A 15742-nucleotide genomic window follows, 5' to 3' on the forward strand; every position below is an offset into this window, starting at 1 on the left:
TCAGCTAAATCAGACCCTTTGAAGGGAAATATCCTTGACATCACTCAACAAGCTCTAGTGACATCTTACTGACTAAAACTTAGGCATGTGGGCAACCTGGTTTGCAAGGGTGGCCGGGAAATGCAAATTTACTTGTCCATTTGGTACTCAAAGTTGGGTACATTCCCATGCCCAACAAAATTGGGGTTCTGTTACTAAGAAATAAGGGGGAAATGGATATCGGGCAGGCAAGTAGCAGTCCCTGTAGTGGTCTCTTGCCATTAATTTGCATGGCAGATACCCAGTGTAAAGCAGAGTCTGTGATTTGGAATAGAGCAACGGCTAAGTGCTTCTGCTTCGTGCTGTAACTCATTAGTCTGGTGTTCTAATTCTTGACAAACTGACTCTGTGAACCAGCAAATAAAGTGGATGAAGGATGCAGGTGTCAGGTTCCTGAGGGAGCCTCCTGGAGGGTCGGACACAGGGTTTGTAAACTTCTTCAGCCAGTTAATAGATCTCCGGCTCTGAAACTTTTGCATTTTGAATGTTGCAGTGGGAACACGAATTATTGATTAATTAAATTCAATGAAACCATATTGATTAGAAATGTTAAGTTTTGTGACTAAAAGTCAAACATTGAAATTTCTTAGGTATTAGTGAAAATAAATAAATAAATAAATGAATGCACCGTATTTCCTGCAATCGGATTTGTAACTGTATGTTTTTCAAATGAAATTCTAGCAGTGTTCATTGAATATTTCAAATTATAGAGTAACTGATAGGATAAATGCATTCTTTCACAAATCGATAAGAGCTAACATTTTTACACTGGGCTAAGAGTTTAGGGGAAAGAAGTAAACTGCAGTGGAAAATTTCCAATGAAATCTTGTGAATTTTTGCATAATGACTTCCTTCAGCAATTAAAGTGGCATGGCAGTGGTTGGCAAAGCTCTGGGATTGGGGCACGCAAGCACAAGGCCATTTAACAGTGCCATTGTGCTCCGTGTGTGGAATACGTGACCTCAGCGCTTCCTGGGGCAGGGCGTGGGCAGTAATTGGCAGTGATTGTCTCTGTTTCTCTCTCTCTCTCTCTCTCTCTCTCTCCCAATTGGGTTATCATTTTGAAGGTCTGGGAGATAGTAATTGTACAGGGATTACTTTGGAGCTCATCAAATTATATTTTGAAGATAATATTTTAGAAGAGACTTCTCTGTTTTTAAGGAATGATTTTTCAAAGTATCTTGGCTCTAGGATTTTAAAAGAATCGTTTCTTTCAAATTTTATTCCACGTCTTTAGACACTCAGTAATATTGTCTCACCCAATGTCCTGTATTTTGTACTTTGATGGATACTGCTGGATCTTAATTCATAATAAACATATTGATTGAAATGATCTCAGCACATGATTGGTAAATTGAAAGTTATCTTGCCTGTTCTTTCGGGTGATATACAATGCCATTTAGCTGTCTGCCTGTTGGGGAATCAGACATGGGAATGATGTTCTCCCGTGTTATGAATATATGGGGCAGTGAGAAATCTTCCTTAAAGGGTAGGTAGGAAGTGTTAAAAATATTCAACACTTGGGCACTGAAGGCGGCACTGGGGGGAACACAGGGTGAGGGAGCTGACAGGGAAACAGACCAGTGTGACATTGTGTGTGGAGAGCTCAGACAGAGGCATGTATAGGGGGATTTCAAAAAGGGCTTCTCATGGGTCCTAGAGGGAGAAGTGGGGGAGGGCCTCCCAGGAGGAAAGCTTGGAGTGTGCCAAAGCACCGAATTCGAGAGTGCAGAGACTGCCACCAGAGGGCGGGGCTTCTTTTCTGCTTTGTTTTCAGTTTGGATTTCATGCTAAAGATAATGAGGAGGCATTTAGTGATTCAGAGTCTGGAAATGATGTGATGGGACTTTTGTTACTGTTGCAGTTGGATTGGAGGCTGTTCAAATTGGATGCAGGGAAATGAATTGGGAGATTGTTATTAATCTAAATGAGAGTTGGTGGCACCTGGAGTGGTGACTGAAGTAAAGAGAGGATGCATTTAAGGGATGTGAAGAAGGTAGACTCAACAGGACCAGGTGACTGATTGGGAGCCTGAAGACAGAGGAAGAGGGTGGATGGATGAGTCCCAAGCAGTTGGCCTGGATGACAAGTGTGGATGCTGATGATGTGGATTATGATTGAGAACGGAGAAAAGCATGTTGGATAGATGATAATGAGTTGAATGTAGAGACTGGATTGGGACATCTAAGTGGAGATATGTAAGAGACTAGTGTGCCTTTGGGAGTACCTCTGATTTCTGGTATCCAGGAGTCCCTTCTCCATCTCTCAATTAGTTCTACTTATTACAGGTGCCCATTAAGTGGTATCTTTCAGAGTCATATCCATCACCCCTCTCCTCTTCACGCCTACTCGTCTATTCTCTTGGCCCCACCCCATAACAAAGAAACAGAATTTCCGGAGGATGAGGCCCAGAAATCAGGATTTTAAAAAGATTCCCAGGTGATTCTAATGTGCAACCAAGGTTGAGAACCACTGCTTTAGTGGGTAGTTCCTTAACGTTCTGTGTTACCATGGCCTTCCATGTCCTTGCGCATCCTGATTCCCTGTGGAATGCCTCCAGCTGTGTCTCTATGAAATAGTTCCTGGCTAATCTCCCAAGCAGAATAGATTATTGTCTGTTCTATGTCAATACTTCAGGAACGTACCCCTTGTACCTGTCATGCTTATTGTAATCATTTGCATGGCATTCTTTTAGACAAAGCTTATTTATCTTTGAATGAGTCAGCTACACGAATTAACTTCTTGGGGAGATTTATGCCTCCCATCCTTAGTCAAGGGCCGATGTTAAACATTTATTTATTGAACAGATCACCTGGTTAATGATCATTTATATCTATCTTGAAGAGAAACATCTCTGTAGTTACTTTATTTGTACTCACGGGGGAAATTCCTCTCTAGTTATGTTGATAGAGTAAGTGTGCTCTCTTATTTTAGGCTTCCGAAGGTCAGTCATTTCCTGAGGGAGCAATAATAATACTTCCTGGTAACTTAAGCTTCTGGAAGAGCCAATAAGAAATGTCACCAAGATGGTTCTTAGACCAAAGCATCAGAATCATTCTCTACTTTTCCTGCAGGAGTCAAGAAACCATGAAGGAACATTGACTTACTTCTTGCCTGAAGACCAGCTGTTAAGACTATACCGAATAATGCTATTTTTGAGACAGACTGAGAGAGAAGAAAAGCATTTGCATTGTGGCTGCTCTCTGGTGAGAGTGAAAAGCACTTGTCCTGACTTAAAAATCTGTGGTCTACGCATAAATAAGGCATTCAGGCAATAGAATGGAGTCAGTTTAATCATAGTCTGCAGACTGCTGTCCTTGCTCTTTCCCTTAAGGTCCTTGTTGGAGGAAAATGGCATGCAAATGTTCTTTTTGTATATATGTATAAGACCATAAACAAACAAAAATATGTGATTTAAAACCAAAGTAATCTAAGGACACAGTCATGATTTTTTTTTTGCAATAATTTAGCAAAGTAATTTTCCCGTAAGATATGCATATGGGAGAAAACCAACCACCTTTGCACAGAACATCATAAAATTCAAGTGGACGATGGCACTCAATGGCGACTGAATGATTCATGGTTGTTTGTGTCCGTGCCTTGAGTCCCTGTCAATGGGACTAGGAATCAGGGCTGAGTTTCCCAAACCAGTGCAGCTGGCCAACACCAAGGGAACAGTGCAGGTGGGGTTTGAGGCCCCACACCTCCAAACGCCATTCATGAAATGTTAAAATATTGTATGTAGAGATTTAGTGTTTTTAGATAAGAGACTGCTACATTATCAGGGAAAATGTACTATGGCTATATCGTAGCTATAACAATAGTTAACAGTACTATTTTCTCCCGTGGTACGTGTGTTTTTAAAAAGGTGTCATATGTTGTATTTCCTTTGATCCCCAGGATTATCTCAGTTTAGTAGCAAAAGAAACTGAGTTTAGAGGGAATGTTGCCCGTTCAGTGCTAGGGCTGGACTCAAAGCCAGGTTCTCGGTGTGTCATTGGAGGGTCACCCCTTAGCTCTCTCCGCAGGAACCTGCTGGGCGTGTGGTTTCCATGCTGCTGATCACCATACCTAGCGTCTCCCAGATGCCAGCCTAGCCTCTCACTCTCCAGCAGAGAGAAATCCTCTCTAGGGTGTCATTGCACTTCCGATCGTCCTGTGAAGTCAGGGGAGATCTCCAAACAGCAAGATTTGGTTACCAGATCTTTGGACTTTGGGAGGACTAATGGAGCCATGAAGGGGGCCAGGCAGTGTGAGTTAGTAAGTAAGGACCTGGATACCTGAGACTATTTATTCCTCTTACTGCAAAATTCTGTTTGCTGAATGAAAAAGTAAGAGGTATCCGTGGGCTTTCTTTTCAGCCAAACAGATGGTAGTTATTTGCTATTTAAAGTGCTTGGTACATTCTGTTTTGCTTTAATTCTATTCAAAAGGATTATCAATATATGGCCATAAGCATGAGCTAAAACAGAACCTAGCACAAAGGAATTAAGTAATGAGACCTCCTTTTCCCCCTCTTCCTCCCTCCCTCCTTTCTTCTTCTCTAGCTTGCCTGTGTGTGTTTTTTTTTTAAAAGAAAATATTTTATTGATTCATTAAATGGCATTAAGACCTGTATATTTCTCATTGGCATCTACATATCCTGAACCCTCATCTGTGGTCCAATAGCTCAAACAAATGCCCCCAATTCTTTGTTCTGAAATTTTCTTTTCTTTCTTTCTTTTTTAAAAATCTATTTGGTTATCCAATTAACTTCTTCCTTTTTTGGTTCTAGGCACAGAGTATATGCTCCGTACATTTTGATTAAATTTGAAATGGTTATTGCAGCCATCCAAACTGGCAAATGTTCTATTGTAGTCCTTGGAGAACATTAAAGGAACATTAAATTATATGTATTCAGACATTTTCAAAAGGAGAGTCTCAGTCTCTCTTTCCTGAACTGCGGTTTAGTTTATCCGTTCTCTTCTTTAACGCTTTTCTACATGCAGGCCTGTCTCTTCCCATTGGGTTTCAGACTCGGTGCCCACCGGGTGCAGGGCCCACAGTCTCTCCCTAGCACTTCTTCCTCAGTGATTTATTTTTTTGATGAATAAATAATCTTTATTTCAGGTGGCATTTTTTAGAGCAAAGACAAGTCAGTAGCTTCACCATTCTTTTTAAAAATATATATTTTATTGATTTTTTTACAGAGAGGAAGGGAGAGGGGTAGAGAGTTAGAAACATCGATGAGAGAGAAACATCGATCAGCTGCCTCCTGCACACCCCCCACTGGGGATGTGCCCGCAACCCAGGTACATGCCCTTGACTGGAATCAAACCCGGGACCCTTCAGTCCACAGGCTGACGCTCTATCCACTGAGCCAAACCGGTTAGGGCACCATTCTTTATTTTAGTCACATATAGTGACATTCTAAATGAACTTGGCCTCGGAGTTAAGGAGTAAAGTCACTAACTTAGTGAAAAGGCTGTTCTGTGTTGTTTCCCCTGTCAGCAAAATGAATGGTAGTAGGGGAAATTCTGCTTAAATTTATGTCTGTGACTCTTCATTCTCAAGTACCAGGGCAGCTAGAGGGCTTTGGCAGCTTTCTTGCTGGCCTTTAACCTGTTTCATTGAAACCCCATCTGGGCTGAAGTTCTGGTCTGCCAGTTTCCTACACAACTCTCAGTATACCCCCTGCCATTTTCCCCCACTGAGTGGAGGCCAGTGCTCTAACCAAGGTGAACATCTGGACCCCCTTCCCGCCACCCGGCCCCCCCCCCCCCCCCCGCAACCTGTTAAAGGGCACAAAGGCTACATACCCCTGAATATTCTTGAAGTTGTAGGGTCAGGACCGGTGGTGGGATCAGTGGATATAACACTTTCTGGTGGTCCTGGAACCAGTTTTTGAGAAACATTGGCATTCAGTCAGAGACTTACTTTGAATAGAATAGAATAGAACTCTGTGATTTTTTAAATGATAGTTTTTCTCAAAGTTGTGAGGCATTCTAAATGTGTTTAAAAATTGTGTTTTAGGCACGTGCATGAATTCTTCTTTGACACTACAGAATCTGCATGATTTATGTGGCACTGCAGATATGATTATATAATACTTTCTTTGCTGCAGTTTTATTGATCTAGTTATATCAGCATGCCATTCAAATGCATCTTTATTTATTAAAAACTTCCATTTATCAGGAGTGAAATAAATCAAACTCACATTGCAATATATATTGCTATTAATCCTACATACACAGTATTTATTCTGCACTTGAACCCACGTTTTATATGGAGAAAAATTTCAGGATATTTCGAAGATACAATCTAATGTACCTTTAATAATGGTCAGTATTTGATGGTACTAATATTGATCTTGAAGTCAGATGGAGTACTGAATTTTTTAATTCTAAAAAAGTTTAAGGATTAATTTCTGCATCAAATGTTTCTGTTAATGTTGATTCTCTGATCATACAAGTTAATTGACAGTACACAGTAAATTAATGCAAACTTTTATTAATTCCAGCCATCAGGATAAAGCACATGGATCAGTATGCAATATAAGAGGCCCACCCTTTTATTTATTTTTACTTCTGGCAAATGCTTCTTTTATAAGATGAGTCTGGCCTTCTTTAGACATGTGATACATTGAAAAGCTTGGAATTAGGAGAATTATTCTGGAACGTGACATAAATTTACAAGTCATCAGAATTCATTAATGCCTTAATCTATTATTTCTTCTTTTTTTTAGAGACTTTCTCCCTCGAGGGTCAGGCATCGTGACGAGACGGCCTCTTGTGCTACAGCTTGTTACTTCCAAAACAGGTAAGGGAAGAGGATGTTTGCCACACGGACATCTCGTATACCTGGTGCCTCCATTCCTGGGTGTTGGGTAATAGCCACAGAACCGTTTCTGTGATCACCTTGCTGTGGGGAGCTGCCTGCACTTCTCTCCAAATGCTCACTCCTTCATTGTTCTTTTAATTCCTTTGATTACATTAATGGGAAAGCTCCATTTGATTGTAGATTTTTAAACACCCAGAAAATAATATTTTATCATGGTAATTATGTCTAGAAAATAACATTTAATCTTCGTAATTAATTCATCTGTACTGTGCAGCATAACCACTTCCTGGAGAAATAAAGTCATCAAGTGAGGAATCCCTCCACTCCACCACGAAGTGCAGACTGACCTGCTGTTCCCCCCACATTTTGCTCTTTCCGTGTGGTTGTAGTACAGGAGGTGTCCTTTCATCCCCCTGAGGGGATTCCGAAGGTGTGGCTTGGGGGACAAGAGCTGGACAAGGCATTGCTGAGGTGGTGGGTAAGGACTGCAGTATCAAGAGCAAGGGAGTGGGTAGAGGGTCTTCGTAAGACAAGGGGACAGTTTTCAGTGCCCGTCGGCTTCCCCTGGTGCCATGTTGAAACTGGCTTGGGCCAGCTTCCGAGACCCGATGGTGTACCTCCTGTTCCATCTCCATATTCAGGGACATCACGGAGGTGGCTTGAAGATGGTCATGGCGGGAGTATTTACAGGATGGAAATTGGCAAATGGTATAGATCAGTCCGCTTTGCCCCTTTGGGTGCCAGCTGTTAAACATTTGCCAGCAACTCACTGGGCCTTCTGCTCAGCACCTGATCTTACTGTTTACGGGTTAAGTGACATGTCAGACTGAGAAAGCTAATATGTCTTAGTGTTCTGCTTTTTAAAAATATGTTTTTATTGACTTCAGAGAGGAAGGGAGAGGGAGATAGAAACATCAATGATGAGAGAGAATCATTGATTGGCTGCCTCCTGCATGCCCCACACTGGGGATTGAGCCGATAACCTGGGCATGTACTCTGACCGGGAATCAAACCGTGACCTTCTGGTTCATAGTCAACATTCAACCACTGAGCCACGCTGGCCAGGCTGAGTGTTCTATTTTTGATGAACTACTGAGTATGTTGAAAGTGTCACTGCTTTAAGAAGTGATCTGTTGGGAATTTGATGTGCCCTTCCCCCCGAAGGAAAGGTGGTTTTTTAAAACATCAGAATCCAAGTCTTTGGTTTAAAAGTTACTGACTGTTAAGGACTTTCAAAAGTAAAACCTGTAGAGCATGGGTAAGGACAAGTGGTTTTGTCTCCCGGAGTACTTTACTGTGTTAAAATATTTCCCTAAATGCTATTGTATTATCCCACCCTCTCCCCCCCTCCCCCCGCTTTATTTCAATGACATTAGTGTAAGAAATGAAGATGTTAAAAATCAGAAATGACAAAATGGGTAAATTGAAGATAATCGTTCAGATTACAGAAATGATCTTTTGTAAAAGATTTCCACGCTGCTTCCTCCTTTCACGCACATCAAATATATTATTAATTTATCAACATTTGATTTCCCAAATTTGATTTGCATTGACTGCACCATGTAACGTGTCCATGTTTTAAAAATTACATAGGACTTGTAATTTATTAGAGAACTGTTACTATTCAGTATTTTGGGTCCTTGGTTGGAGTTGCTGTAAATGATGGAGACACAGAGTTCAGGTCCGAGGAGCGAGGCTTGTGAAGCTGGTGAATCACCAGGGTCGGAGCGAGGGGCTGCCCACCAGGCTCCATCCTCAGGTTGGCATGAAGGGCCTGACCTTGTGAGTCCAGGTGCAACTAGGCAGAGGGTCTTTGAGGAGATTGCGTCCTCCTGTAACAGGCGGTGTCCAAAGAAAAACGTCACCTTTTCACAGGTGAGACATTTTAAAGAAGTTTGTAGATTCAGAGAGACTTCAAACCCTCATTTACGTACAATGGCCAGGACTTGTTTTCTACTGTCATAACGTAGACTGAGACATAAGAATGAAAACACACAAGTCTTATTTTGAATAACAACATTAGAAATATTTTAAATCTACGGACCTCATTTTGTTTTACATTGAAATATCTGAATTTGATTACAGTGGATATTTCAGTATGGTAGTCTGTTTTTGCAGAGGACTAAATGTTTATTTTCTTCTCACTGTTACAAGTTAACCTCATGGTGAAAACATGTGATTCTGAAAACATTCTTTCTTAACTACAGCTTTGACCTCGTTCTGGTCCAGTGCTGGCTCCCGATTGACGGGGAGGTTAGCATACCAAGCACAGATTCCTGGTTTAATGTCCCTTGAGTAGAGGTGTTTTGACATTTCCATGTGCATAAGGTTCCTGGGGGCTGCTGGGCATCCCCCGCGGCAGTTGTGATTCAGCAGGTCTGGGCTAGGGCCCAGGTGCTGCATTGTAAAGAGCTACAGCCACGGAAGAAGTTCTTGAGAGCTGTTCCTCCCCGAGTCACACGGTGAGAAGCACTCAGAACCGGTTCATCTCATTCTTCCCTGTTGTTTTCTTTTTCTCGGTTCTTTTCCTTCTTCTTTTTAATAGGCTCCTTTTATTGAGAAATGACCCATCATTTAAAAAACCTGTCCATATGTTTGCTCACAAAGCCTTCATACAGGTCTGCACACCGTGCTGGGACCATAGCAGGCAGTTGTTCACGGCCGAAGTGTGTTCTCCTGCTGCTACCCAGGGCCCCCAGCTCCGCCACCAGCACATCTGGCCCTGGCATTTCAGAGCCTGAGGACCAATAGACTGTCATAGACTATCAGAGGCTGAGGTTCTAATAACACCGACTTAGGTTGTTGTTACACAATCGACTTACCTGCCTGGCAGAGTACAACCATCCAAGTGAAATCTTTGCAACAGTAACCACATATCCGCTCATCTCTCGGAGCTGGGGTCCTCCTCCTTCCTTCCTTTTCACAACATTCTGAACCTATTATTTTTTACTGCTTTTTTTTTTTGTTGCTAATTTTTTCTTACCTTAAAGATTGAGTACACATTTATTAATAGACTTAAAATTTCCAGTTGCTCAGTTATATAATTTCCAATACGAAGTCCAGAGCAATTTTCACTCAACTCTCAAAATTTTGAGAAACGTCGCAGAGCTACTCTAAGCAAACCTGACCCAAATTTTATTTCTTCCCGGTTAAATGACTGCCCTTTAACACCATATACATTTCCATGTAGGAAGGAAATTACTGAATTAAAGATGTATTTCTTCCTTAAAGAAAATGAAAAAAATTATATTTTCAATAGAATTACCACTCCTGATTGTCACCTTGAAGTCAAGATGACTTGAGTTGGCAATAATTTGTTTGCCTCTATTCCATTTTGGGGGGTGGGGTGGGAGAAGGAATTGTAATTGCCTTGAGTTTTCAATCCAAAAATTATCGTTCTCTGACCTGAGACTCTTTTGGTCCATCTAATGTCTGCTCCAGAACTGTGTCTGCTGAAAGAGGCTGGATGGAAGGGAGATGTCACGTTCCTTAATCTGGGGACTTCTCTTTCTTTCTGTCCCCCTCCGCACTCCCATTTTTTAAAAAAAATGTGTTGTCTTGAAATAATTGACGGTGAAGAGGATGAAAAGATAAGCTGTGGATTTGTTAATATCTATTTAGATCTGAGCGGAGAAGATGGGATTTTTATTGAAAGAAGACGAATAGACTTGTTTCACCTCATGCCCACGGCTGAGGTCAACTAACAATCACTACTTACCTACTACTCCTTCCACGCTTCATCCTTTCCCCTGGGACTTCCAGATCACAGGTGTTGGATGAGTCGGAATAGTCTGGAATGTATTTTCTCTGCCTTCCCCTCCTCTGTGGGACATGTGTTATCTTTCCCACAGCCACAGCCTGCATCTTCATTCTCCACAAAACATTGACGTCAGTATTTGCTTGACTGTCAGGGCAGGATGGGTTATCTCATCCGTTGACTGCTATTGCCTACAGCTTTTAGAAACTGGTTTTTTTTCTGTTGTCCAAACAGCATACCAACAGACCCTAGTCTAGTTACTCTGCTGGCTTACAAGATGGTTTTGTATTAACCAGAGGTGTTTATTTTACAAAGGGAACTAAATTCTCATTAAGTACTTTTCAAGTGATTGTGTTAGTTTAATAATAAATCTCCTGCACGCCTGTTGGAATTTCTTCTCATTGTTTTCCCAAAGTGTATTTGTTGGGTACATTTTTATCCTCATATTTTTGCATGCATTCATTCATTCAGCAGATTTTGAATGCCCACTGTGTGCCACACAGCAGAGAAGTTGCCAGCTTGTGTCCTGCATAGGATGTTTCTTCAGTTGTCTTCCTGTTACTCTCATTTTATCTAATATTTAAAGAGACCTAATTTTTTAAACCTCTGCATGAGTAGCAGGCCTGGATGGAATTACCTGGCTCACTTACCAGGTAATTTTATTGCTTAATTAGATAGGAATTTGGGGTCATGCAATACTTCACAAGTAATGTGACTTATAAACCATGTGTCAAAAGCACTTTGAGAGTCTCTGTCCTTGAGGGGGGGGGGCCTCAAAACTAACATGTCATCCATGTGCCCTTGTCCTGTCATTATTCATCAAAACCCTTTTTTTCTTGGCATGTACATGACATATCTAACGCTTCATCTCTGTATTATTTTAATGTTTCATTTTGCTGTGTCCAGGCCTAATGTCCATGTTAGGCTCTATGTAGGCTTTTTGTTGACCAAGTATAGGTGCAGGATTCAGAATAAACATCAGTGTACTTAATTATAATGCAGGTCTATTTTGATAGGTATAATTTGGGATGTTGTCTAAATTGTTTATTGTCTAAATTGTTGCTAGCCTTTTAAATAAAATTTAAAATTATTTTGTATCTGTGCTTTTGAGATCGTTAAATTGGGGTATTCATAAAAGTAAATGCATAATGAATACATATCCCATAGTTTACTGGGCACCTTCTCTCTTCTCATGGTAAAGCTATTTCTTCTGGTTAGTGGGGGGTGATCTATTACCATGAATGGCAGCTATCAGAAGTGAGATAGGAGGTGTTGGGAGCAGATACCTGTCACTGTGATAGCAGCATGGTGGTCGACAGGTGAGGTGTTTGGTTCCTGTGGATCAAGGGGCTGCATTTGGGCTGCGGCTTCATTTCTTCTCTTCAGCTTCAAAAGAATTGCAATCTATGGTACTTGTGTGTGTGTGTGTGTGTGTGTGTGTGTGTGTGTGTGTGTGACTGTTTTTTGATTAATTTATTAGAGCGGGTTTGTGTGTATGTATGTTGGGGAAAGGGATATGCATTATCTGTCCATCAAGTCTTCTAATTGGGCTGGGCTTAGCTATTTTAAAAAAAGTGTTACTTATAGTTTAAATGTTTTAAATTTCATCATTCCAGGCTGAGAAAAATCAGTATTTCACAACAGATACTGGAGCTCTTTCATTTAACATTACTTTCAAGAGTTGGCCAATAATGATTGTAGGTATACTAATAACAATAGCTCCTTAGTGTTTGTGTAGAATATCAAGATTTATCGAAGATAAAATGGTAAAGTAGTTAAGGGAAGTAAGTTGTTTTTTTGGTTTCAACATGCTATATCTCTTCATTTTTCCTCCTTATGTTATCGCATCTCTTCCATGTGCCTGAATTTTGCATCCTCTTATCACCTTGAAAGTCTTTCTAGGAGCATCTGATAAGTTCATTTACACTAAGATACAAGTAATTGATACATTTCAAAGTGTTAATATCCCGCTGTTGCTGGCGTATCTCAGTGCTTAGAACATTGGCTCACGCACCGAAGGGTTGAGGGTTTGATTCCCGGTCAAGGGCATATACCTGGGTTGCAGGTTTGATCCTCAGCCCCGGTCAAGGCAAGTTCAGGAGGCAACCAATCCATGTGTGTCTCTCCCCCGCACTCGCTGCCCCGCCTTCCTGCTTTCCACTCTCTAAAAATCAGTGGAAGGCCTGGGATAGGGGCAGGGGTGGAGGCAGGCTAGAAGAGGTCAATAGGGAAAAATGGGATATATGTAATACTTTCAGCAATAAAGATAAAAAAAATCAATGGAAAAAATATCATTGGGTGAGCATTAAAGTGTTAATATCCCAAAGGTCTGTGCATTTTAACAGCAAAAAATGAGAAGCCTTACCTTATAGAAGTTAGTCTGTACTAACGGAGTTTTCTTGTGGGAAGGGGAGGTTTTTGTTTATTTGTTCATTTGTTTTTAATCTGTAAAAGCTTTGTCAAGCTCTTAAAACCACATCACCTAAGTGGCAACAGCTACTAGCATTCTACCCAGGCTTAGCAACTTAAGGTAATTCCATCTTCAGTAAGTTCAGAGTGATTTATAAATTATTTCTAATCTTTAAAATACCCGACTTGTAGCAGACAGCATTTCAATCTGTTTGACAGCTGATGAAGCAAAGACAACATTTTAGAGAAATAAAATAACATATTTGAAAACACTTGGAACAGTGTTAATGTATTATAAAAGCAACATTTTATTGATAAATTGCTGCAGACCTGACAATTTAAGCAGTGTCACTAAATTTTTAATCACGGTGCTAATTTATAATGGATAAGGAAAGTAGGAGATGTTAATACTGAGATGTTTTCAGAATGAGCTGGGTTAAGAATTCTGATATTTCTTTATTTGAGTGCCCAAGTTAATCTGTGATTTTGATTTTTTAGAGTTTTGGGTATTTTGGAATGGAAAGGTGATATGATAGACCAGCGATTTTCAACCGGTGTGCTGCAAGAATATTTAAAACATGCATGTCTGATATTTAGGGACACTGACCTCTTTTCCCTTAGATTGTCAAATTTAAAAAAAATGACAACAGCCAACACAATAATAGCTGTCTGGTATGAATGAATCAAAATTATATATATATATTTTTTGGTCAGATCAACAAAAAGTATAATATATTTTTTGGAGTGTGGCAGAATTTTAGCAATTGGTTTATATGTGCCATGAGATGAAAAGGGTTGAAAATCTCTGTGATAGGCTGTCAAGTGCCCAGCGCCAAGGTGAAAATGTCCATGTCATATATGTAAGCTCACATCTGAATGGGCTTCTCACGGCTGTGATCACTTCTGGAGAGAAAAAGGAAGGCAGCTCTTCCCTGATAACACAGGCAATTGAAAGAAGTGGTGCCAAGGGAAACAGCCCTACATGTTCCTGGTTCTGCAGGGAGCCCTGTCCACAGACTTCCTCAAACTGACCAGCTTCCTGAGGGAGCTGGATTCCTAAATGGTAATCTGACCAAAGCACGAAGCGACTCCTCTGGTTAAAGCAGAATCCGGATAGAGGAAGTACTAAGGTCAAGATTTGTCGACTACTACTCAATTATGAAAACTATTCTACTTCCTAGTATTCAGGCATTTAAGAGGTCTGGGAAAAAATGCAGTATTATGTGACTTCCTCAATTATGTAATTTGTTTAGGTATATTGGTTAGGAAGTAAAACTATAGTACCTCACTTAGATTTTATCTGATTTTTATATTAAAGAGAGTATTCCTATCCATCTATTATTTTTTTTTAAAGAGGAAAGCATTAAAGTTACCAAAAAAACCACAACAAACACAAAACAAAACCTTAACCAACCCAAATTATTATTATTATTATTATTAATTATAGGGAAACCTCAAGAATTTACTGATATCATGAGATAAACAGCAGGCCCATTTGTAAAATGTTCATATGGGAAATTGTGGACTATATTTTAAGTATGTAAGATATTGCTAATTGTACCAGCGATAGAAGCACATCGTCCTACCAACACTTAGTCTAGTTTTACCTGAATGTGGGAGTCGAAACGTTAGGCATGGGTTCTCCATCCAGAGACGAGGATCCGTAGTTTACCGAGGGCGGGGTGCAGAGTGGAGCTGCCAGTGTAGGCAGAAAGAGGGGTGGCGGATAAGCACCTGGAAACCTGCTCAACATTCTGAGTCAATAGGGAAAAGCCAGTCAACACCAGAGGAAGATGGCGTCATGCAGCCCTGAGAGTGTCTGAAAGGAGGAGGACTGGCCCTGCAGAGCGCTGACGGGACGTGGAGGAACTGGGCTCTCACCCACCGGTGGTGTCTGGTGTAAAATGGTACAACCACTGAGAACTGCTTGCAGACGGGACTTCTGAGCCTCCATGACCCTGTGAGCCGATCCCTCCTAATAAATCTCATTCTATAAATCTATATTATATTTCTAACAGAAAATTATGTCCATCTGCCCAGTGGCTCTGCAGTTGTGGCCCAGTCACATACAGAGACTGTTGCTTATTTGGGGGGTTGGGGGACAGGAGGGTGTTCCTTCGCTCCCTGCTCACACCTTGGTTTCCGTGCCTTCTATTTCCCAAAGCTGTTCCGTCATAAACACGATGTGACTAGTCACATACACACTGTCCCAAGGTTAAGTCCTCTTTAAGATAGTGTACACTGGAGTAGACTCCTATTTGCTGAATCTTTAGTTCAAATAAGAAGAAGACTTGGTGGTTCTTTATTGGTTGTGATGATCCTGGTGATTGCTGTTCTAGTCTGTTCTGTTACTTAAAACATGACGGTCACTCTGAAAAACCTCCCATTTGATCTCAAGGCAGGAAAGTATTGCAAATCTCTTATCTCTGCCTCTTTTGATGAACGTAGGACATGGTGCCTACTTGGTTATCAACTGGTCCAGCATAATAGCAACCAAACCTTGAACTATTTTACGTGCGGAGCTTTGCATTCTAAAAGCCTCCTTTGTCGTCTGCTTGCCTTTCTGTTCCTGCCATGTGCTAATAATGTGTGCCCGAGTTTGAATTTGTTTCTGAATACTCAGATTTCTGAAGAGGCAGACTTTCTGCTTAGGTAGCAAAACTCGGTGTAACTGAATGGTACTGCTGATTTATCGTGTGACCTTGGCCAGTACAGATC

The 15742-nt window shown here is 40.9% G+C and overlaps 1 protein-coding gene across 7 annotated transcripts in view; it reads left to right on the top strand.

The window, feature by feature from the left end:
• The window catches only part of DNM3 (dynamin 3), a 379551-nt gene that overhangs the window by 44087 nt on the left and 319722 nt on the right, over positions 1–15742 (top strand). For all 7 annotated transcript variants that reach the window (XM_070395789.1, XM_070395787.1, XM_070395791.1 and 4 more), the window contains exon 2: positions 6764–6837. In XM_070395789.1, coding sequence (XP_070251890.1) covers positions 6764–6837 — 74 coding nt within the window. The remainder of the gene's footprint in view (positions 1–6763; positions 6838–15742) is intronic.

The sequence above is a fragment of the Myotis yumanensis genome, unplaced genomic scaffold (genome assembly GCF_028538775.1).
Source record: "Myotis yumanensis isolate MYYU_CA2020_CCGP unplaced genomic scaffold, mMyoYum1.0.hap1 SCAF_17, whole genome shotgun sequence".
Classification (NCBI taxonomy): Eukaryota; Metazoa; Chordata; class Mammalia; order Chiroptera; family Vespertilionidae; genus Myotis; species Myotis yumanensis.